General features: G+C 36.8%; 1 protein-coding gene across 1 annotated transcript in view; it reads left to right on the forward strand.

Moving 5' to 3' along the window:
• LOC120534890 (putative ATP-dependent RNA helicase TDRD12) overlaps nucleotides 1–22,168 on the forward strand; it is a 441,334-nt gene that overhangs the window by 139,540 nt on the left and 279,626 nt on the right. The window contains exon 6 of the mRNA XM_039762402.1: nucleotides 458–539. Within this exon, the coding sequence (XP_039618336.1) occupies nucleotides 458–539 (82 nt within the window). The remainder of the gene's footprint in view (nucleotides 1–457; nucleotides 540–22,168) is intronic.

Raw genomic sequence — 22,168 nt, forward strand, 5'->3', positions numbered from 1 at the left:
TATTTCGTTATCTATATATTTTAATTCTGTTGCACAAATTCACCTGTTATCTTGCTGTGATTATTTCTTGCACTGCCTCCTGGTCGAATCCTCCAGGTTTTTAAAGTACATGTACAAATATACTCAGTACAGTGGTTATGTAGCTGCAAGCATCCTCAAGTCCACGTATAGCATTGCATTTAGTATATCTCTAGCCTAATCTTGTGAGTGTCTGCTGTAACTGAATAATATTTCACTCAGTACTTGTTGACTTTTGCTTTGTTTGCATGTTAGCCTGAGTCTTGGTGGGGGGGGTGCACCATTCATTTATGTTGTCTTTTTTAATTTTGTTCTGGGCGTGAATCACAGTGAGAGGTTTTCTTGGCCTGGTATTCCAATAATACAGATTCTTTATGTGTTTAACATTAAAGTCATATTTTGTAAGTGAAATTTCTGTTTGTCCTTAACTCTCTTTCAGGAACTGGCAAATTTGTCCAGAACGACATGCACTATTTCCAACACTAGATGTGCCATTGTACCCTCAAAGTAACACTGTATCAGTAAGTATTCTAAAAGTAAAATAAACTATTGAAATGATGTATTCTAGTGCCTTTTTTCTTTAAATGAAATTAACTGTTCCTTGTCTCTGTATAAACAAAATACGCTTCAGTCACATTTGATATTTTGTGTATTTTTAGTGAACTGTTAAATGCAGAGAGATTTAAAGTTTAAATTATTTTAAATGTTGTTTGCAATGTTATGCATTTTTATTATGCATTCTTTTGATTCACATAAGATCCAAGTTTACTTACATAATGTACCAAAACTTAACAAAGGGAATGAAAGGTTCTTTCAACCAAACATCTTTTGAATATTAAAATAGAACAGATCAAATAATTACATTTTATATAAAAATCTTAAAGAATAAGTTTTGGAGTTTAATGTTTGAAATTATTTCTTCATGTTCCTGGTCTGGATTAATTTACAGTGAATAATTTTATTAAGTGAAGCATTTTTTATTAACTAAAAAATGAAAACAAAAATACTGTGCCTGTTCTTGTGGTTTAAAATGGGTTCTGTGAGGCATCAGTACAAATATTAAAAAAAAAAAAATTGTGTTAGGTGGCTCAAAACCAGCATTGGAAACTTAGGGTTCACATGTACAGGGACACCAGTGACTGGTAAGGTGAGATAAGTCTGATGTCCCTTTGGTCAAAGTTATCTGGTGTTTAGCTTACCATAAAAGTGATTCCAAGGTTGCTCCAAGCTGAAACCACAACAGGGTTTAAATACACACCATTCATTTCTAACATTTCTTTTGTATTTTAGTATTTTAACTTGACTTTTATTTTAAATGACCCTTCCATATGTATTTTGTTAGGACATCTGTGTACTTCGGCATAATTGAATTCCAAGTGTGGAAAAATGCCGTAGACAACTATCCATGTATTGGTCTATCTAATACATATATTTATAAACATACATATATATATATATATATATATATATATATATATATATATATATATAAAAAACACATACATACAGTGGTACCTCGGTATACGTCTGCTTTGGAATAAGTCCAGCTTGGTATACGTCCTGTTTGGACACAAAAAATTTTGCTTGGAATGACTCGCTTGCTACCCTTGTTTACCTCTCTCGAGACGAAGCCACAAGCGTCAGTTGCTAGCATTCAGTGAACAACCCGCGGTATCTCTCTGTGAATTTTCACGTGTGTGGTATAGCGGGTCCACAGCTCCTGTCAAAGGCCAGGTTTAAAATAAATAATCACCGCGCTTGCAGCTTGGTGAGGGGGCGTGGTGATTATGTGGCCGAAGGTTCTCAGGGGGATCGTGATGTGTGTGTTTTTCACCTAAGTGCACAGGTGAGAGACCATCCACATTCATGATTGTTCCTGGGGCTGCTTATCTTGATTAATAGAAGCGCGAGTCAGCTAGAAGGGGAGGAAAAAGAAAGAACGGACGGGAGGTTAGAGAGAGAGAGAGAGAGAGAGCACGCGCATGAAGTAGCTGAAGTAGGCAGAGTGAAGGTCAGCTGCAAGAAGGGCGACTTCCCTGTTGGGATGCAGGGGAGCCACCAGGTAAAAAGGCACTGGGCTGCTGCTTGTTTTTTTTTTTTTGTTTTTTTAAAGAATGCTTCCTGCTCTATTTTAACCTTGTGGTTTTTAAGAAGACTTTTTTCTATTGTTTTTAACCTCCATGTTTCACTTCTAATTTTATGGATTATTTATTGGAACTTTGGAGACTGCACTTTAATTTGAACAGCTTGTTTTGTTGATTGTTTTAATAATATCACTTTGCACTTTTTCACCATTCCCTTGTTTTGTTGTTACCGATGAGCTTAGCAGTGAGGCACATTACCAACGGTGTAGGGTTCAAGGGCTCCCCGACAACAGATGGGAGCATACAGCAAACCCGCATCATCACAACGTGATTTTGTGTTTTTTCACGTAAATTTGAATTGATTGTTGAAAAGTATGAAGGTGGAATACATATCCAGGACATGGCTCTTGCATACCGTTTGCCAAGAACGACGGTGTCTGCGATTGTGAAAAGCAAAGACATTATTAAAAAGTAAAGTGAGGTTAAATTTTCATTTATATCATCTAATTGCTTTTGTATTTATGTATTTTTACAACCCCGTCAATGTATAATATGCCAATAAAAATAGGATTTTTTTATCATGGGAACAGAATAATCATTTTCCCATTATTTCTTGTTGGGTGTGAAGTTTAGTTTATTATGAACATGATGTTCTTATGTTTGCATATGCTGGATTTACAGTGGTGTGAAAAACTATTTGCCCCCTACCTGATTTCTTATTCTTTTGCATGTTTGTCACACAAAATGTTTCTGATCATCAAACACATTTAACCATTAGTCAAATATAACACAAGTAAACACAAAATGCAGTTTTTAAATGATGGTTTTATTATTTAGGGAGAAAAAATCCAAACCTACATGGCCCTGTGTGAAAAAGTAATTGCCCCCTGAACCTAATAACTGGTTGGGCCACCCTTAGCAGCAATAACTGCAATCAAGCGTTTGCAATAACTTGCAATGAGTCTTTTACAGTGCTCTGGAGGAATTTTGGCCCACTCATCTTTGCAGAATTGTTGTAATTCAGCTTTATTTGAGGGTTTTCTAGCATGAACCGCCTTTTTAAGGTCATGCCATAGAATCTCAATTGGATTCAGGTCAGGACTTTGACTAGGCCACTCCAAAGTCTTCATTTTGTTTTTCTTTAGCCATTCAGAGGTGGATTTGCTGGTGTGTTTTGGGTCATTGTCCTGTTGCAGCACCCAAGATCGCTTCAGCTTGAGTTGACGAACAGATGGCCGGACATTCTCCTTCAGGATTTTTTCTTAGACAGTAGAATTTATGGTTCCATCTATCACAGCAAGCCTTCCAGTTCCTGAAGCAGCAAAAAAAACCCAGACCATCACACTACCACCACCATATTTTACTGTTGGTATGATGTTCTTTTTCTGAAATGCTGTGTTCCTTTTACGCCAGATGTAACGGGACATTTGCCTTCCAAAAGTTCAACTTTTGTCTCATCAGTCCACAAGGTATTTTCCCAAAAGTCTTGGCAATCATTGAGATGTTTCTTAGCAAAATTGAGATGAGCCCTAATGTTCTTTTGCTTAACAGTGGTTTGCGTCTTGGAAATCTGCCATGCAGGCCGTTTTTGCCCAGTCTCTTTCTTATGGTGGAGTCGTGAACACTGACCTTAATTGAGGCAAGTGAGGCCTGCAGTTCTTTAGACGTTGTCCTGGGGTCTTTTGTGACCTCTCGGATGAGTCATCTCTGCACTCGGGGTAATTTTGGTCGGCCGGCCACTCCTGGGAAGGTTCACCACTGTTCCATGTTTTTGCCATTTGTGGATAAAGGCTCTCACTGTGGTTCGCTGGAGCTTTAGTAATGCTGTTCTCATTTGTTCCTGAATTTCTTTGGATCTTGGCATGATGTCTAGCTTTTGAGGTGCTTTTGGTCTACTTCTCTGTGTCAGGCTCCTATTTAAGTGATTTCTTGATTGAAACAGCTGTGGCAGTAATCAGGCCTGGGGGTGGCTACGGAAATTGAACTCAGGTGTGATACACCACAGTTAGGTTATTTTTTAACAAGGGGGCAATTACTTTTTCACACAGGGCCATGTAGGTTTGGATTTTTTTCTCCCTAAATAATAAAAACCATCATTTAAAAACTGCATTTTGTGTTTACTTGTGTTATATTTGACTAATGGTTAAATGTGTTTGTTGATCAGAAACATTTTGTGTGACAAACATGCAAAAGAATAAGAAATCAGGAAAGGGGCAAATAGTTTTTCACACCACTGTATGTCCAAGTGTCTGTTGATGGCATTCTCATTTGATAGCCAAGATTCAGCAAGCTCTCTGGCACTTTTAGTACCGGCTTTAAATTTTACTTGTACATTGTCCCAGTTAAATTTATGTCCTGTTGATTTAGTGTGTGTAAAGATCAATGCTTGTGAGTCCTTTCTTCTGACGGCATTGCAATGTTTCTGTGTACGTGTTGCCATTCTTTTTGATGTTTGTCTTTTGTATACCGCTGAACAAGAACTGCATGGAATGCTGTAAACTGCGTTTCGTGTTTCTGCTGTTGATTTCTTGTTGCCTTTGATTCTTGTAAGTCTAAGCGTTATCCTCTGATGAAGACCCCTGGCAGGGGTTGCAAATATGCAAACCGTATCACAGACCTTCTCTTCAATCAATATATATATATATATATATATATATATATATATATATATATATATACACACACACAGAGGTTGGTCCAGGTCTAATTATGCAGATCTAGATCATCTGGATGACTTTGATTTATGCAAGGGTGATTCCAGTTCAGTGCAAAGACGATTCTTCATGTCATCAGTTCGCACACTTCTCAATGGTCCGGGATTTTTCTTGTGATTTTCTAAGTAATAAACCAAAGTTAGAGCGTAATGAAAATTGCATAATTAGATCTGGATCTATCTATCTATCTATCTATCTAAATATATATATATATATAATGTGTGTGTGTTTGTTCTAATATCCTTAGTTGTACTGTAAATCTGAAAATGTGTTATAAGAAATGGACATTGTATTTTCTAAAAGATCATTTTAATTTGGAGGAGAAATTTGTTTCAGATGTGTTCAAAATCTCACACGCTTTTGGAACTAAGTAAAAAATTATGCTTGTAATCATGACCATTTAGAATTTTTGCAATAGGCAGGGTCATGCATGCTGTTTTATTTGCTCTCTTTTTATTTTACTTAAGCTGTTTTCAGTAGGAGGGTGCATCAGGGTGTTGAAAAATTGTAGTGGTCGTGCATTCACAGCAACATATGTATTTTTAAGCTGCCTTTAATGACTGTATTGCTACTACAACAGAGCTATTTGATACTTCAGAATGTTTTTTTATGTTTTATTGAATTTATTAAAAACATAACATTACATATAATCAAGTCAGAATTTAACATATCTAAATTCAAAGAACAATTGTTTGTCCTTCTCCATTATAAGCCCATCTGGGAGTACACCAAACACAGCTGTTACTGGGTTAGGAGCGATTGTGACATCTAGGCTGTTTGATAGGCATCTAAAAGTTTTGTCTAGAAAGATGTTACGTTTTGGACAGGTACCAAGTTGTGGCCTGATGAAGCTCAAGCTCAATTGCAACGTTCTCAGGTTTGACCTTACCCTGGAAACATTTTGGACAATTTAAAGTGAGATAGATGTGCCCGATAAAAGATTCTGAGGTGCACATATGGAGCTAAGTGAATTCTGTCCATAGCTGCCTTACACTCTGTTTCTGAAATGTTGAGTAAGAGATTCTTTTCCCACTGTACTATGTGATCTCTAAAAGGAAGGGACTTTAACATGTTTTTATATATTATAGAAATGCTATCTTAGTACCCAAGACTGACTAATATCTATTCTGGAATAGAAATTAGTCGAAGGTGAGGTAAATTGGGCAGATTTCATTTAGCAAAGTTTCTAATTTGGAGATAGTGGAAAAATTGTGTTGATGGGAGACTAATTTTGGACTGTAATTGTTCATAGGATGCGAAGACATTATTTATATAGGAATCTCTAAATGATTTATTCCCATTCATTTTCCAAACATTAAAAAGTGTGTAATTTGAAGAGGATGGAAAAAGGTGCCACAGATATTCTCTAACTTAAAGTTCTTCCTACATTGGTTCATTATTCTGAGTGAAAGAAGGACAATCGGGTTTAGTATATTGACGATACCTTGTATTTACTGGTGTATAAAGAAGTACTGCAGGATTTCATTTCTATTGCAGACCAAGGTAGTGTGTGTTCATCTATTTTGTGTCAATCTCCAGGTTTTTATATCTTGTACTGTATGTTTGCTGCCCAGTAATAAAACTGAAAATTAGGTAGAGCCACGCAGCCTTCTGATTTATATCATTGTAGAGTCACCTTTTGAATGGGTTTTTCGAATTCCAAATAAATGATGTTATTATTGAGTTGAATTTCTTTAAATAATGATTTGTTAATGTATATTTGTGATATTTTGAAGTAGGAACAGATGCTTAGGTAGGATATTCATGTTGACAATGTTAATTCTCCCCTCTAAAGTAAAATGGAGGGCAGACCATGCATGCGTGTCTTGTTAAATTTTGTCCATAGAAACAGCAAAATTTTGTTGAAAAAGAGCTTTATATTTACTTGTGATGTTGACCCCCATGTATTTAAACAGATCTGCAGTGATTAAAGGGAAGCTGTCTAATCTAGTGTTTGCTTTGGAATTCACTGGAAAAGCACACTTTTGTTCAAATTAATTTTGAGTCCAGATATGTTTTGAAATTCTGCTAGTACATTTAGGGCCTTAGGCGCAGAATTTTGTGGGTCTGAGATAAATATATAAATAATATAGTGACAGATTGAGGGCGCTATCGTCCTCTTGAACCCTCAGACTATACGCCAAACACCAGGTAAAAGTCCAATAGTTGACTTTATTATTAATAAATAATGCACAAAGCACCCTGCTCTCCACAATACTCATATAAATAAACAATTCTCCAATACAATAACAATCCACAACTCCCAGACGCGTGCCACCCTTCCAACCAGCTCAGCTCAACTCTGGGATCTCCCACAGTCCTTTATTGTAGTCAGTGACTCGAAAGTGCTCCTGAACCCCTGTCCATGTGACTTCTTAGCATTTCCAGGTCGTATCCAAAAGTCTTCTTTTCATCCCGGAAGTACGTCTGTCTTTTTGTTCATGTGATTATGACTCACTTCCAGGTTGTATGCAAAGGTCTCACTGCTCCTCCCTGCAGTGCCTTCTAGGGGCCCCTGTGGTATCCAGCAGGGCTGTGGATGAAAACTCCAATGTCCATAATTCCCTGCTGGCATTCGGGGCACCTCCATGCTGCTGGGAGGGCTCCATCTGGTGGCCTGGGTGTATTGGCAGCATTACACAGCATTACAACTGACTGAAGCGCTGTACAGTTAAATAGAAGCAAGACTAAAAACAAAATATTAAACACAAACATTAAGAGAGAAATTAAAACAGAGATACTAAAAACAGGCCAGAGGACCCAATAAAATAGGGAAATAGGAAGAAACAAGTGGAAATGAGACAGGTTAAGAAGTAAAAGCCAGTGTGAAGAAGTGTGTTTTTAGGCGTGATTTAAATGAGGCGACTGAGGTGGCTTTTCTAACCACTAAAGGTAGGGAGCTCCCGAGCCTGGGTGCACAGACGGAAAAAGCCCTTGCACCATGAGCTTTAAAACGTGCCTTGGGAACAGTTAGGATGTAACAGTTATATATATATATAATAAAAGGCAAAGCCCTCACTGACTGACTGACTCATCACTAATTCTCCAACTTCCCGTGTAAGTAGAAGGCTGAAATTTGGCAGGCTCATTCCTTACAGCTTCCTTACAAAACTTGGGCAGGTTTCATTTCGAAATTCTACGCCTAATGGTAATAACTGGAAGCTATTTTTCTCCATATACTGTAATGGAGTTGAACTAGAAAGCCGTGGTGGGCGGAGTTTCGTGTGACATCATCACGCCTCCCACGTAATCACGTGAACTGACTGTCAGCGCAGTACGTAGAAAACCAGGAAGAGCTCCAAAAAGCGCTGAAGAAAACATGCATTATATAATTGAGAAGGCAGCGAAACAATAAGAAGCAAGCGAGTGACATATACAACCATATTCGTGAGTGCTGCTACTTCGGAAACAAAGCACGGTGTAAACTTAAAGATTAAATTAAGTTCATAGACACGCTGCCGCTGGCATTTGTCATGCCCACGGGTAATGCGGGTTACAAGTTTAATGAGAGGACGCAGGATATAAACGGGAGTTTTGATCACTTTGTAACTAAGTTAAAATTGCAGGTGAAGGGCTGTGCTTATGCAAATTTCGAGAGACTGTGTTTGTGGGGGATTGACAGTTAAGGCGGGTGGGGGCGTCACGTCATCATCTCCCGTCCCATTGACCTCATTTTGCTCTGAGCTGAGCTCCGTAGCTAACACAGTCTTATAGAAGTGACTTTGTGACGCTGCTACCAAATACTCACAGAAAAATCCACAAGTTAATACACACGCTGTCTGTAGAGTTTCTCCACACTGAATCCTCCAGGCACTACTTACAAAATGTTACATTGACACTCATGTTACGTTATTTTTAAAATGTTTCCTTTTCTTAGCACAAGCACAGCTGAGAAGCTTTGATGCATGTGCTCCATAATGCGTTAAAAAATAATGCATTTAATCACACTTTCAATTCCAAGCAAAGGGGAACTTCTGTCAATGCATGATTTCCTGGTACACCGATCACATTGATCAGCACCTCCCGATTCATTTTACCCTCGCACGCCCTTGGTTTGAGAAGAAGTATGAAAAAATATGACGTTAACACAGAAAAACAGATCACCAATTGAATCTTTATGAATAATCGATTCGCCATCAATAATTGTTTTGGCAAAGCCATACTCAGTGTAATCCTCCTTCCATTTTATACATTTTCCGCCACTAGCCATGATTAAATGAACGGTAAAAAAGTAAGAGCGAAGCAAGGGTGACTTATTCAGGCAGGCAGGCGACAGCTCAATAGCTCGAATTTGAATATAAGTAGGTTCTATTTAGTCCCCAGAAATATCTTTGGTAGGAATGGAAGTTGAATTTAGTCTTTAAATTTCTATGGTAAAGAAAAAGTTATGCAATGATGACTAAATTTAACTATATAAAGTCAAAACTTGTATATATAAAGTCATTCCCGAATATATAAAGTCAAAACTTGATTATATAAAGTCACTGTCGGAATAAATAAAGTCAAAACTTGAATATATAAAGTCAGCGCTGGAATATACAAAGCCAACGCTGGAATATCCATCCATTTCCCAACCCGTTGAATCCGACCACAGGGTCACGGGGGGTCTGCTGGAGCCAGTCCCAGCCAACACTGGGCACAAGGCAGGAACCAATTCTGGGCCGGGCACATGCATCATTTTCGAAACATTAACCGAACAGTGTTTTTTTAATTTATTTTTCTGAATACGTTTTTGTTAACTTAGCTCAGTTCAGAGTCGTTTCAATCAATATATTTTGACTTTGACTTTATATATTCAGGAATGAGTTTATATACTCCGATGTTGACTTTATATAATCAGGAATGACTTTATAAATTCCAGCGCTGACTTTATATATTCAGGTTTATACTTTATATATTCCAGTGATGACTTTATATATTCAACTTTTGACTTTATATATTCAGAAACAAGTTTGACTTTATATATACCGACGCTGACTTTATATATTCAAGTTTTGAATTTATATATTCCAGCAATGACTTTATATATTCAACTTTTGACTTTATATATTCGGGAATGAGTTTATATATTCAAGTTTTGACTTTATATATTGTGATGCCGACTTCATATATTCAGAAAATCAATGTACAGTATTTGCCTGTTTGGCACCCCATAGTATATGTGTGTGTGTATATATGTACACATGTATGTATGTATGTATGTATGTATATATATATATATATATGCCAGCAACACTCATGACAATGACAAAACAATTACGTTTATACATAGGATATGATAAGCAGAATTTTTTTATCTACAATTCTGTACATTCACTATAGACGTACAAGTCTTTTTTGGCTTCTCAAACCAAGTGATGCCATCAAGGAAGAAAAATGAAAAACATTATTTGCACAGAATCTTAATTTATTTATCCATTCCTAAATAATTAAATGGGCAAGCTGTTTCGTATCAGTGCAATACGCTGTTTGTTACAACGGATGACTCCCGCTCTTACGTGCAAGTCTGCCTGGATATTATGAATTATCATATCTGTTCAAGTTCTATTTAAATTTTAAATAGAAGGAATTTTTATTTAGTCGACAGAAATATCTTTGGGTAGGAATGTAAATTAAATGTAGGCATCATTGCATAAATTTTTCTTCACCATTCAAATGTAAAGAGTAAATTCGCCTTATATTCCAACCAAAGATATTTGTGTCGACTAAATAGAACTGGAAAAGATATATTTTTTCGAATGTGATCGTGCAATTCAGATCAAGTTGACGCGCACCGACGCATTGAGCCCACGTGCTATTGTGGTTTCGCCTGCGTGCCTCAATAAGTCACCCTCCCCTCGCTCTTACTTTTTTACCGTTCATCTAATGAATACACTGAGTTTGGCTTTACCAAAACAATCATTGATGGCGAATAAAGTATACATTATTCATAAAGCTTCAATTGGTGATCTGTCTTTCTGCGTTAACTGCATATTTTTTCATACGTCTCAAACCAAGGGGATGCAAGGGTAAAATGAATCGGGAAGCGCGCGTACATACTCAGTGCACCCCCTCTTTTACACTGTCTTCCTTTAGCGGGACATTGACTTTTTCCACCGTGTGCTTTGTTTCCGCAGTAGCTGCACTTATGAATATGCTTGTATGTATCACATGCTTCATATTTTTTTGCTGCCTTCTCAATTGTGTAATTCGGTTTTTGTTCAGCACTCTTTGGAACTGTTGCTTTTTGTCTGTGCACTGCGTCATTTCACATGAGCCGCTCGGTGTACATGCATCGAAGGTTCCCAGCTGTTGCTGGTGCCATCTCGTGCGATGTCCACGGCTGTATTTAATGTTAGCTAAGACCCGGCACTTAAAAGTTTCTCTCGCAGTTTCGCCGAGTTTGTGCCAAACACCACCCTGACCATCTCATCTTCCTCTGCATAAGCACAGTCCTTCACCCGTGAATATTTAGCAGCAGTGTTTCTATTGGATTGCCGCTGACGGACGGCCTTATATGGGCAGGCACTAAATTACGTGGGAGGTGTTACTCTGCCTCACATGGGCATCGAGCAGAAGTCTATTATAGTATATGGACGACAAAATAGGTTCCAGTTATGACCATTATGCATAGAATTTCGAAATGAAACCTGCCCAACTTTTGTAAGTAAGCTGTAAGGAATGAACCTGCCAAATTTCAGCCTTTTACCTACACGGGAAGTTGGAGAATTAGTGATGAGTCAGTGAGTCAGTGTGTCCAGTGAGTTAGTCAGTGAGGGCTTTGCCTTTTATTAGTATACAGTAGATTGACATATGTGTCTTTTTGGGCCTTGCAAGTCATGTGAGGCCTCAGACTATAAGCAGAGTGTCCTAGGGCATTATACATGATTGCAATATAGCAAATGAATACCTAAATTGACTGTCATACATAGGATATGATAAACAGAATGTTTTACCTACAATTCTGTACATTCACTATGGACGTATGAGTCTTTTTTGGTCTATCAAACGAAATGAAGCCTAAAAGGGCAAATAAATGACTCTAGAACATTGTGTGTAATTGCAGTATAGCAAATAAATCCCTAAATTCACCATCATACACAGGATGTGATAAACATAGCTTTATACCTAAACTTCATTATATTCGCTATTGACATACATATCTTGGGCCTTGCAAGTCATGTGAGGCCTTAGACTACAAGCAGAGTGTCCAATATAGCAAATGAATACCTAAATTGACTGTCATACATAGTATAGAATTAAGAGAATTTTTTACCTACAATTCTGTATATTCTGTATGGACGTATGAGTCTTTTTTGGCCTCTGAAATGAAATGAAGCCTGAAAGGACAAATATGTGACTCTAGAAAATTGTGTATAATTGCATTATAGTAAATGAATACCTAAATTCACAATCAGACACAGGATATGATACACACAGCTTTATACCTAAACTTCATTATATTCGCTATTGACATACATGTTTTTTTGGGCCTGCTAAGTCATGTGAGGCATCAGACTACAAGTAAATTATCCTAGGGCATTATACATGAATTCAATATAGCAAATGAATACCTAAATTAAGATTAAGATTGAAGTAGTTGGTTGGGTTTAATGACCTGTTCACTAAAACATTGTTCTAACATTGAATTATTTAATGAAAGAAATACATTATTCTTGTTTCCCATTGTTCAAGATCTGCTTTAAGAAAAACTTTGATTAGGCTATAGGCATTTTTAGTACATTCTCTTAACACTAGAATTACCAGAGCCAAGAAAAAACTCATAGGTCCGCCCCACCTTAAATCGCTTCAACAAGTTGTTCAACAAGAACAAGTATGCTTTGATTCCAAAATAGAACTCCAGAAAAAAGCCACCTTAGCATGCCACATTGACAAACACTTACTACAGCTCTCGCGGTAGCGTAATGGTATAAGCCGCTGAATAGTATTCAAAAGGTCATGAGTTCGATCCCACACGATTCAGTTTTGAGAAGTAAACTGCTCTTATTCTTACTATTTTAGAATAAAAGCATGCATTTGATTTCAGTGTGTAACAGCCGATGTAATTTATGATACTTGTAAAGGTTATGTTTTTTTTTTTTTATCCACTTTTCATTCTCTCAGTTTTGTTCAGGATCCTTCCCTACCCCGTATTCACCCCCAACCCGCCATCTGAGAATGCTGTTTTCACATAAAGCGTACTTGTGACTGCATTCTCGTACCAATGCTTGCGAACTGAAGTGCCTGCGTGCACTTTACGTGGCATTACACGTCTATTTTTTTGAGCATGCCTGTGTCGCTCAAACACAGGAACATATGTTGGTGTACAAGTATAACAAAAGAAGTGCACTTTTATTCTAGACTATAAGTGAAGAAAAAATAAAACATGTTACAGTAGGCGGTTGATACGACAGCTTGCGTGGTGCAATGCTAAGAACTGCTGATTTCCGATCCGTGCTATATAAAATTATCACATTCAAATATTAACAATTCCCACACACCCTTCCTACATTCACGACATGTGCACTTGTTGCAGTGTACACATCTCTCTGTGCTATGGTTCCTATTACACTGAATGAGCACCTGACATTGTACTTTCTTCCCTATATAAATAACATTTGAGTATAGCGCGTCTCCAAATAAATCACATTCGAGCTATAGCGCGTCTCCAAATAAATCACATTTGAGTTATAGCGTGTCTTTATGTGAAAACAGGATTGTCAGATTTTATCGTGAACGTGACTGAGAGAATGAAAAGTGAATTAAAAAAAAAAAAAAAAGCTAACCTTTACAATTATCATGCATTTACACTGGCTCTTAAAAATTTATTTATTTATTATTTATTCTAAAATAGTTCAGTACATGCAATATTATTTGAAAACGAACAGCGTCAGATCTGAGAATTCCCTGTAATTTGCAGCTCTATTCATTATCTCAAAATACCACGCACATTCACAGTAATTCCCAGTTATGTCCACCACTCACACCCACGCCCACAACCATACAGAACTGATCCCACATCAGAGAATTTCCAGTTCCTGCATAAATTCACACCCAATCTGACGCTGTTCGTTTTCAAATAATATTGCATTAGTGCAATGATGTTTTTACATATATTGTCTCTTTCTTTCAGGTGTGTAATAGAAACCACAGCATAGAGAGAAGTGTGTACATTGCTTCTTACAGGAAAAGGCGTTGGAAAAAGTGCACTTGAATAAAAGTGCACTTGTTATACTTTTACACCAACATATGTTCCTTTGTTTGAGCGACACGGGCAGATGGGGAGTGTCTGATGATTGCATATAGCGCTGAAGTTACTGCTGTTTACCATTCTCTCCTCTGCATGTCCTGGTGTACAAAAGAAACAGCATACAGCAACATGCGGGGACTGGCAGGAACACTCAATAAAACTGAATAAAAAGAAAATCAAGTGACAGTGAGATACGAAGAAGGCAGCTTCACCAGCGTGTGTGTGTCAGAACCCTTTGGGGTTGGAGGGTGCGTTAGTATGCATCGTGATACACTGCAGAGCTATAGCGCGTCTTTATGTGAAAACAGCCGTGTCTGATGGGGTTGTATGGATTGATTCTGAACGCGACTGAGAGAATGAAAAGTGAATTAAAAAAAAACAAAGCTAACCTTTACAAGGATCATAAATTACATCGGCTGTTACAGACTGAAATCAAATGTATGCCTTTATTCTAAAATAGTAAGACTAAGAGCAGTTTACTTCTCAAAACGGAACAGTGCAGAATCGAACTCGCGACCTTTTGATTCCCAGTCAGTAGCCAAATGTATTACGCCACGGAGGCGATCGTAATCAGTGGGGGTCAAAGTCACATGTTAAGGCGGCTTTTTTTTCTGCAGCTATATTTTTGAATAAAAGCGCAATTGTCTTATATTTGTACCTTTTGTGAAAATATTTCTTTGATGTTTAGACTTCAGGCTTCATACATTATATAGTTTATGCCTACATTTTGTCATCTACTACTAGAATATAAAAAACGTTTTTGTTTTAACAATGTGTTTACACAGATTACTGTAGAAACGGAACAGATATGAAATGCGTGTGTTCCAAATAACGATCTATTATTTCCACTCTAAAACTCCACTTCACTCCCAGATACTCAATCAAGGCATGAGCTGGGAGAAGTTCATACACGTTCTAAATTGGTGGGGGGATCGAATAGCCGGCTGCTTCTAGCTTCTCTTTATCAGCACATTTAGAAAACAGAGGACGCTGGCGGAGAGGTGTGAAGGGATTTAAGAAGCGATTTAAGGTGGGGCGGATTTACGAGTTTTTTCGTAGGCTCTGGTAATTCTAGTGTTAAACTAATTGAAAATATTATAGAAATCAACTGTACTTGTAAATGTTTTTAAAACCTAAGCCAATGAAGCTATTAAAAAAAACACTATTTGACTTAGTGTAAAGAGACAACCTCTATATAAGATAATCAGTCTGGATTCAATGAATACCTAACTTTTACAGCAAATCTTTTTTGGTAACATTTGCTTTGAAATATTTATTACATACATACATATACAGACAAACACAGAGTTTCAGCAGTGGCATGTTGCGTATTACTCAAACATGCAAGCAAGAATTTCACTGTACATGACTAAAAAATATGGTTAAATATGATAAAGTGTGAACTCTCGCTACTGCTGTATAGTCTTTAAGAATACTGTAGTTAAGAAAAACACAAATAACCACACATATTCAAATCTGCAAATATTTCATTGTAAACTATCTTTTACATTTTTTTTTTCTCACTAAACTGAAGAAAATATTGAAGTGTTTCAGGAGAGCAGATACGTCCTTCTTTTACCACGGTCTTAAACCTTTCTTCAAGAAACATTATATGTTCCTGTGTAAGAAAGAAATACTGTGTTAAATGGTAGGCAATCAAAATATGAATTTTGGTATCTTTACCATTTAAGCATACCATAAGATATTCCATTTTCATCGTCTGTTATCTAGTTTGTCAGTTTTCTTTTTCCTAAGGAGAGAATTGTTAAAAAATTATTTCTATATTAAAGTGTCAAGTAATTTTCCAAACACTAATTTACAACAAATGTGATTGAAACACACAAACAAATAAACAAATAATTAAATAAAGTTATATGAGGGTTCAGTCACTAAATAAAGTCTCTGCTGTTGCTAGAACAGTTACAATTATTAAAAATCTTTTGGTTAAAAATAAAATTATAAAACAAAAAGTACTAGCCAGTTTTTACTACTTCTGTACTAGATTTTACTGTCTTAACCTTGTCTCTTATATGTATTCAAAGCAAGATATGTTGATTTATTACTATCATACATATCAAAAAAAGATGTGCTTAAATATGTAACAATAAATCAGATAATTCCACATAATATCCATACAATATTTAAGATTGTGTGAAACGTGGGAGATGCTTAAGCTGACACAATGTACTCCTCTCAACTCAAGTGTCTTCATAAATCACAATATTTCACCAACGCACACAGATTGCTATTCTCAGAGCAACACAAATCAGTCACCCAACATGTCACTCTAAATACGTTCCGTCCTTTATAAGTCACATTCTGTCACACAGACTTCAAAATGAAATCCAACTGTAATGTTCATCAAAAATCCAAACTAACAACTCTCTCTCCATTAAACTGTAACACAGTGTGCCAGTAATAGCACCTCACACTGAGAGACCCTCAAGTCCTGCCTGCTGAGCAGGTTCTCCTTTTGATGCTGATCTGCAGCTCAGAGTGTGCATTGCTGGCTTTTTGAGAGTTGATGGGTCACTGACAGAGTCCCCTGAACCTTTGGTACTGGATGTGCACTGTAAAAAGACAATCAAACCATGAAGGAGAATCCTTAAGGAGTCATTGCATTACATTTTACTAATGATCAGGTCCTTAGCATACTCGAGGTGGTGCTGTGTTGGTACAATAGATGTTATGTGACATGAAACCACAACCCACCGGCATAGAGAAACAGAATATGTGAGAGCTGCAGGTTCACATTGTCATACTGAGAAAAGCTTGGAGAGAGGCTTTACAATTTGAAACATAAAGGAAAGTTCTTGCTAAAACAGCCACATCTTTATGTAAAGGTGGCATAGTGAAGAAATATTCAGAAATGTATTTCTGAAAATCAGAGAGTGAACAAGTTTAATAAATTGTACACATGTTCACATAGCTGTCAAGATTTCTGTGCAAAACTTTGGCAACACCTGAGCCAATATATCCTTTTAGAATAAGGCAAACTAAATACATGTAAGTGAAATTATATCAAATATCTACAGTAACAGATAAACCCAAGTGGTATCTGAAAGGAGCAAAATGGTTGGAAGCCAATACACCTTTACTTCTAATAACATTTCTACAGTTCAGAGCTAATCACTGATCTTAAAAACACAATACATCTTGTAAAAATACAAAGTCTCTCCCTTTTCGGTCACCAAGATTGCAATTATGTACTGTCATCACAAAAAAACAAAACAGTTACTTTAGATATTTTAAAAAACTTTTAGGAACATAATTTAAAAAAACTAACTAGTTTAGTAAAGTATTGTCCAATATGTTAAAGGATAAATTTTACACTTTCAAAGTACAGTGGAACCTCGGTTTTCGAGCATAATTCGTTCTGGAAACATGCTCGCAATCCAAAGCACTCGTATATCAAAGCAAATTTCCCCATAAGAAATAATGGAAACTCAGATGATTCGTTCCACAACCCAAAACTATTCATATAAAAATGATTAATACAAAATATAAAATAAAATACATAATACAAATTAACCTGCACTTTACCTTTAAAAAGAATCATGGCTGGTGTGAGTTTCTAAACTCATGTGGGATTCCACCCAACGGGACAATGCGCAGAAGAGCGTCCCAAAGCAATCACAGTCTCCCAGCGCTGTAGCAGTTCGCCGTATAAGCGCATCCAGAAAGATCGCAGACATGCTATAAGCGCCTGTCGTCAATGGGTCATACAAGAAACATTATAAAGATCCCGGTACAATAAATAACAGAGCTGTTGCTTTTTCAAGCTGAATAAAGCTGGTGTTAAAGTACTTAGACTCAGCTTCGTGTTTTGGGGAGCAAGATGGGGACTCACACTTCACAGCGCACACACACACACAGTCACAATGCTGTAGTAAACAGATGTTGACTATATGAGTGAGGCACACAGACTCACACGGAGAATAGGAGACGATTGCCAGAGAGAGAGAGACGCGCTGGGTGAGCGAGCAAACGAGATAAGGAGAGAGAGAGAGAGAGAGAGAGAGAGAGACGCGCTGGGCGAGAGAGCGAGAGACGCGCTGGCGAGCAAGAGAGATGAGAGAGAGAGAGAGAAGAACCATCAGCTCAGTTGTGATCACATGACACTCAGCAGACAATGTGTATCCATACTACTCGTATTGCAAGACATCGCTCGTTTATCAAGTCAAAATTTATTGAAAATTTTTGCTCGTCTTGCAAAAAATTGGTAAACCAAATTACTCGTAAACCGAGGTTCCAATGTAAATGCAATTTAGGTTATTGCTCAAAATACTTAAAATCTCCCCTGTTCAGTAGGCTTAATAATTAAAGTCAGACTCTTAGCATCAAAGCATTGCAATAGTTTGTTACTAGATTTTACATGCATAAATAATGAAACACAAGTAAAAATGTGTCTCATTCTTGTGAAATGAATTACTGGTTTCTTAAATGTTCTGAGGTTTGCAACAAGTTTCAGTTGTGATTCTGCCTCATAGTAATATGTGTTATATTTAAAAATCATTAATAACAGCAGCATACAAATTCCCTACACTGTCCTACTACATGTCCAGCACGACTGGCTCACCTTGTCCTTCTTTATAGTGTGTCACCAAGGAAGAGCTCATCCTCCAGAGCCACAAGTCATTTCTTTATTTAGACAAATGACTGTTAAAGCAAAGAAAGATGAGGTGTGACATTTACTTCAAACAAAGGAAAAAAAAGAAATGCGCTCTTTGTTTTAACAGTAACATCAATCAAGTACATTTTCTGTACATCCTAGTACAAACACTGTAACAATCTACCTACCATAAATACTTCCATTTGTATTTGAACCAGTACTCAGATGTGAAAGAATGCAAACGACATTTTTTTTCTAGTGTTTCTTGGTTCAGAAGTAAAACTCTGAATTCTGTAACAAAGTTACCCTTTGGAATTAATGTTTTTGCAAACACGCCACAACCTGAAAAAGAACAGGAAATAAACACATTATATACACTACTAGCCGAATACCCGCGCTTCGCAGCGGAGAAGTAGTGTGTTAAAGAAGTTATGAAAAAGAAAAGCAAACATTTTAAAAATAACGTAAGATGATTGTTAATGTAATTGTTTTGTCATTGATATGAGTGTTGCTGGCATATATATATATATATATATATGTATATATATATATATATATACACACACACAGACACATATATAAACATATATATACATATAAACATATATATAAATATATATATATATATATATATATACACATCTATACACATATATATACAGTTATATATATATATACACATATACACACATACATATATATACATATACATATATATACACATACTGTATATATACACACACATATATATACATACTGTATATACAACATATACATATCTACATATATACTGTATATACACATATATATACAAATCTACATTAAGTTAGTTACATTAAAATTAATCCAATTAATTAGAGGCTGTGTAAGAATTAATCTTGATTAATCGTATGTAATCGCACACGTAAATTTGCCCCAAATCGCAAATGTTTTTTTTTTTATTTAAAACGGTTTTAGTGGGCGACAGAATCAAATAATAGACATGGACATGAATATTGTAAACTGAAGCTGTTTTAATTTCTGAAAAAAAGCCTTTAAACTGCATTTGAATTCAAAACAGAAACAAAAATATCATCCCTGGTTAAAATTGGGCAGACTTAAAAATAAAGTGGTAGTTTAAGTAGTTTAAGTACATTTGCAGAATAGTATTGTCTTTAAATAATAATAACCAAAATTTCACCATAAAGTGCAGTTTTTCTTCTTAAAAAAATAAGTCAGAAACATAAAAGGTAATTTGACCAGCTTACTCTTTAAACTCTGAGTAACATTAGCCAAAATTATTTTGTACATTAGGCTAAAACAGTGTGATCATTGAACATTTTGTAATTAGATGTATTTAGAATTACTAACGGTCACGGAAGTCCAATGATCCCCAGTAAGAGCCACAAAGTCCGCTTTCTGTAATGCATCTAATTTTGCTTGCTTTTCAGTGTGCACAAAACCATGCTTTTATCAAGGCTTTCGGGAAGTCGAAATGATCAGTCGTAGGAACGCGCTTTATTCCGACTCTAACATTTTTGTAGCTGTGATGTGTGCATCAGTGTAATGGATGTACCAGGAAATCATGCATTGACAAAAGTTCCCGCTTGCTTGGAATTGAAAGTGTGATTAAATCGTTATTTTTAACGCGTTATGGAGTACATGCATCGAAGCTTCTCAGCTGTGCTTGTGTAAGAAAGGGAAAATTTTAAAAATAACGTAACATGATTCTGCGTTAACCTAATATTTTTTCATACGTCCCAAACCAAGGAGATGCGAAGGTAAAATGAATCGGGTAGCACGCGTACATACTCAGTACATCCCTCTCGGAATCGAACCTCAATGTCGGCGTTAGAGGCTTAAGACTCTACAATTAGCCACAGCGTGTGGCTTGTCTATGCTAAAGTATATATTGTAGATCGGGTATATATATACATTTATATATATACCCGTGTATCGCAGTGGAGAAGTAGAAGTTATGAAAAAGAAAAGGGAACATTTTAAAAATAACGTAACATGATTGTCAATATACAGTAATTGTTTTGTGAGTGTTATTGAATGTTGCTGTCATCAAGGATTTGATTATCATTATTTCTTTCAATCAGGCTCGTATTTGTAGGATGTGTTCAAGTTACATTCCGTGTTTGTCAATCGCTGTAAAGATAAGAGGTTTCATTCATCGATTAGTTCCTTACTGCATCAATAAACAGCTCGTCTTCCTTTTATCTGTGATGTGACAAACTGCATGCACGGGTTTTTTTACACTGTCTTCCTTTAGCAGGACATTCACTTTTTCCACCGTGTGCTTTGTTTCCGCAGTAGCTGCACTTATGAATATGATTCTATGTATAAGACGCTTCATATTTTTTTGCTGCCTTCTCAATTGTGTAATTCGGTTTTTGTTCAGCACTCTTTGGAACTGTTGCTTTTTGTCTGTGCACTGCTTCAGTTCACGTGAGCCGCTTTGTGTTCTTTCATCGAAGGTTCCCAGCTGTACTGGTGCCATCTCGTAATGTCAGCTAAGACCCGCACTTAAAACTTTCTCTCGCAGTTTCAATGAGTTTGTGCCAAACACCACCCTGACCATCTCATCTTCCTCTGCATAAGCACAGTCCTTCACACGTGAATATTTACCGGCAGTGTTTGTATTGGATTGCCGCTGATGGACGGCCTTATATGGGCAGGCACTAAATTACAAACGCTAGTGGTAGCCTATGAACTTAATTTAATATAAACTTACGGTTCACGCCGTGCTTTGTTTCCGCAGTAGCTGTACTTATGAATATGCTTGTATGCATCATTTGCTTCATAATGTTTTTCTGCCTTCTCAATTGTGAAATGGCGTTTTGTGCTGATCGCTGTTTGGAGTTCTTCCTTGTGCTCTACGTACTTACGTAGGAGGCGTGATGATGTCACACGAAACTCCGCCCCAGCGGCCATCTCCAACTCAAGACTCCATTACATTATATGGGGAAAAATAGCTTCCAGTTATGACCCTTATGCGTAGAATTTCGAAATGAAACCTGCCCAACTTTTGTAAGTAAGCTGTAAGGAATAAGCCTGCCAAATTTCAGCCTTCTACCTACACGGGAAGTTGGAGAATTAGTGATGAGTCAGTGAGTGAGTCAGTGAGTGAGGGCTTTGCCTTTTATTAGTATAGATAACATAAAACACTAGGACTATGTAGAATAATTAAAACTGTGTAGAATAATATTGTTACCTTTTATTTTGTCAACGAACTTGGCTTCAGCATGCAGGGATATACATTATCGCAGTGTCAGCGCTGAGCACCACAATGAATCGATTCTCTGCTCTTCACAAGGATCTTGGAAGGAAACACCAGTTGGAAAAAGCACTTGCGACAGTGCAAAGCTGCCGTTTTTATAACTTGCTACAGATGAAATGGCAGCTTATTCTTTTGGAGATTTATCCCTGGCTGATGTAACTTGTCCAGCGCCGTTGCAATATATTTCACAATGGAGATGCTCTCTTTCTCATTTCTTTTTCGTTGCAAGGTTTACTTATAGAAGCG

The sequence above is a fragment of the Polypterus senegalus genome, chromosome 9, assembly GCF_016835505.1.
Source record: "Polypterus senegalus isolate Bchr_013 chromosome 9, ASM1683550v1, whole genome shotgun sequence".
In the NCBI taxonomy this organism is placed as follows: Eukaryota; Metazoa; Chordata; class Cladistia; order Polypteriformes; family Polypteridae; genus Polypterus; species Polypterus senegalus.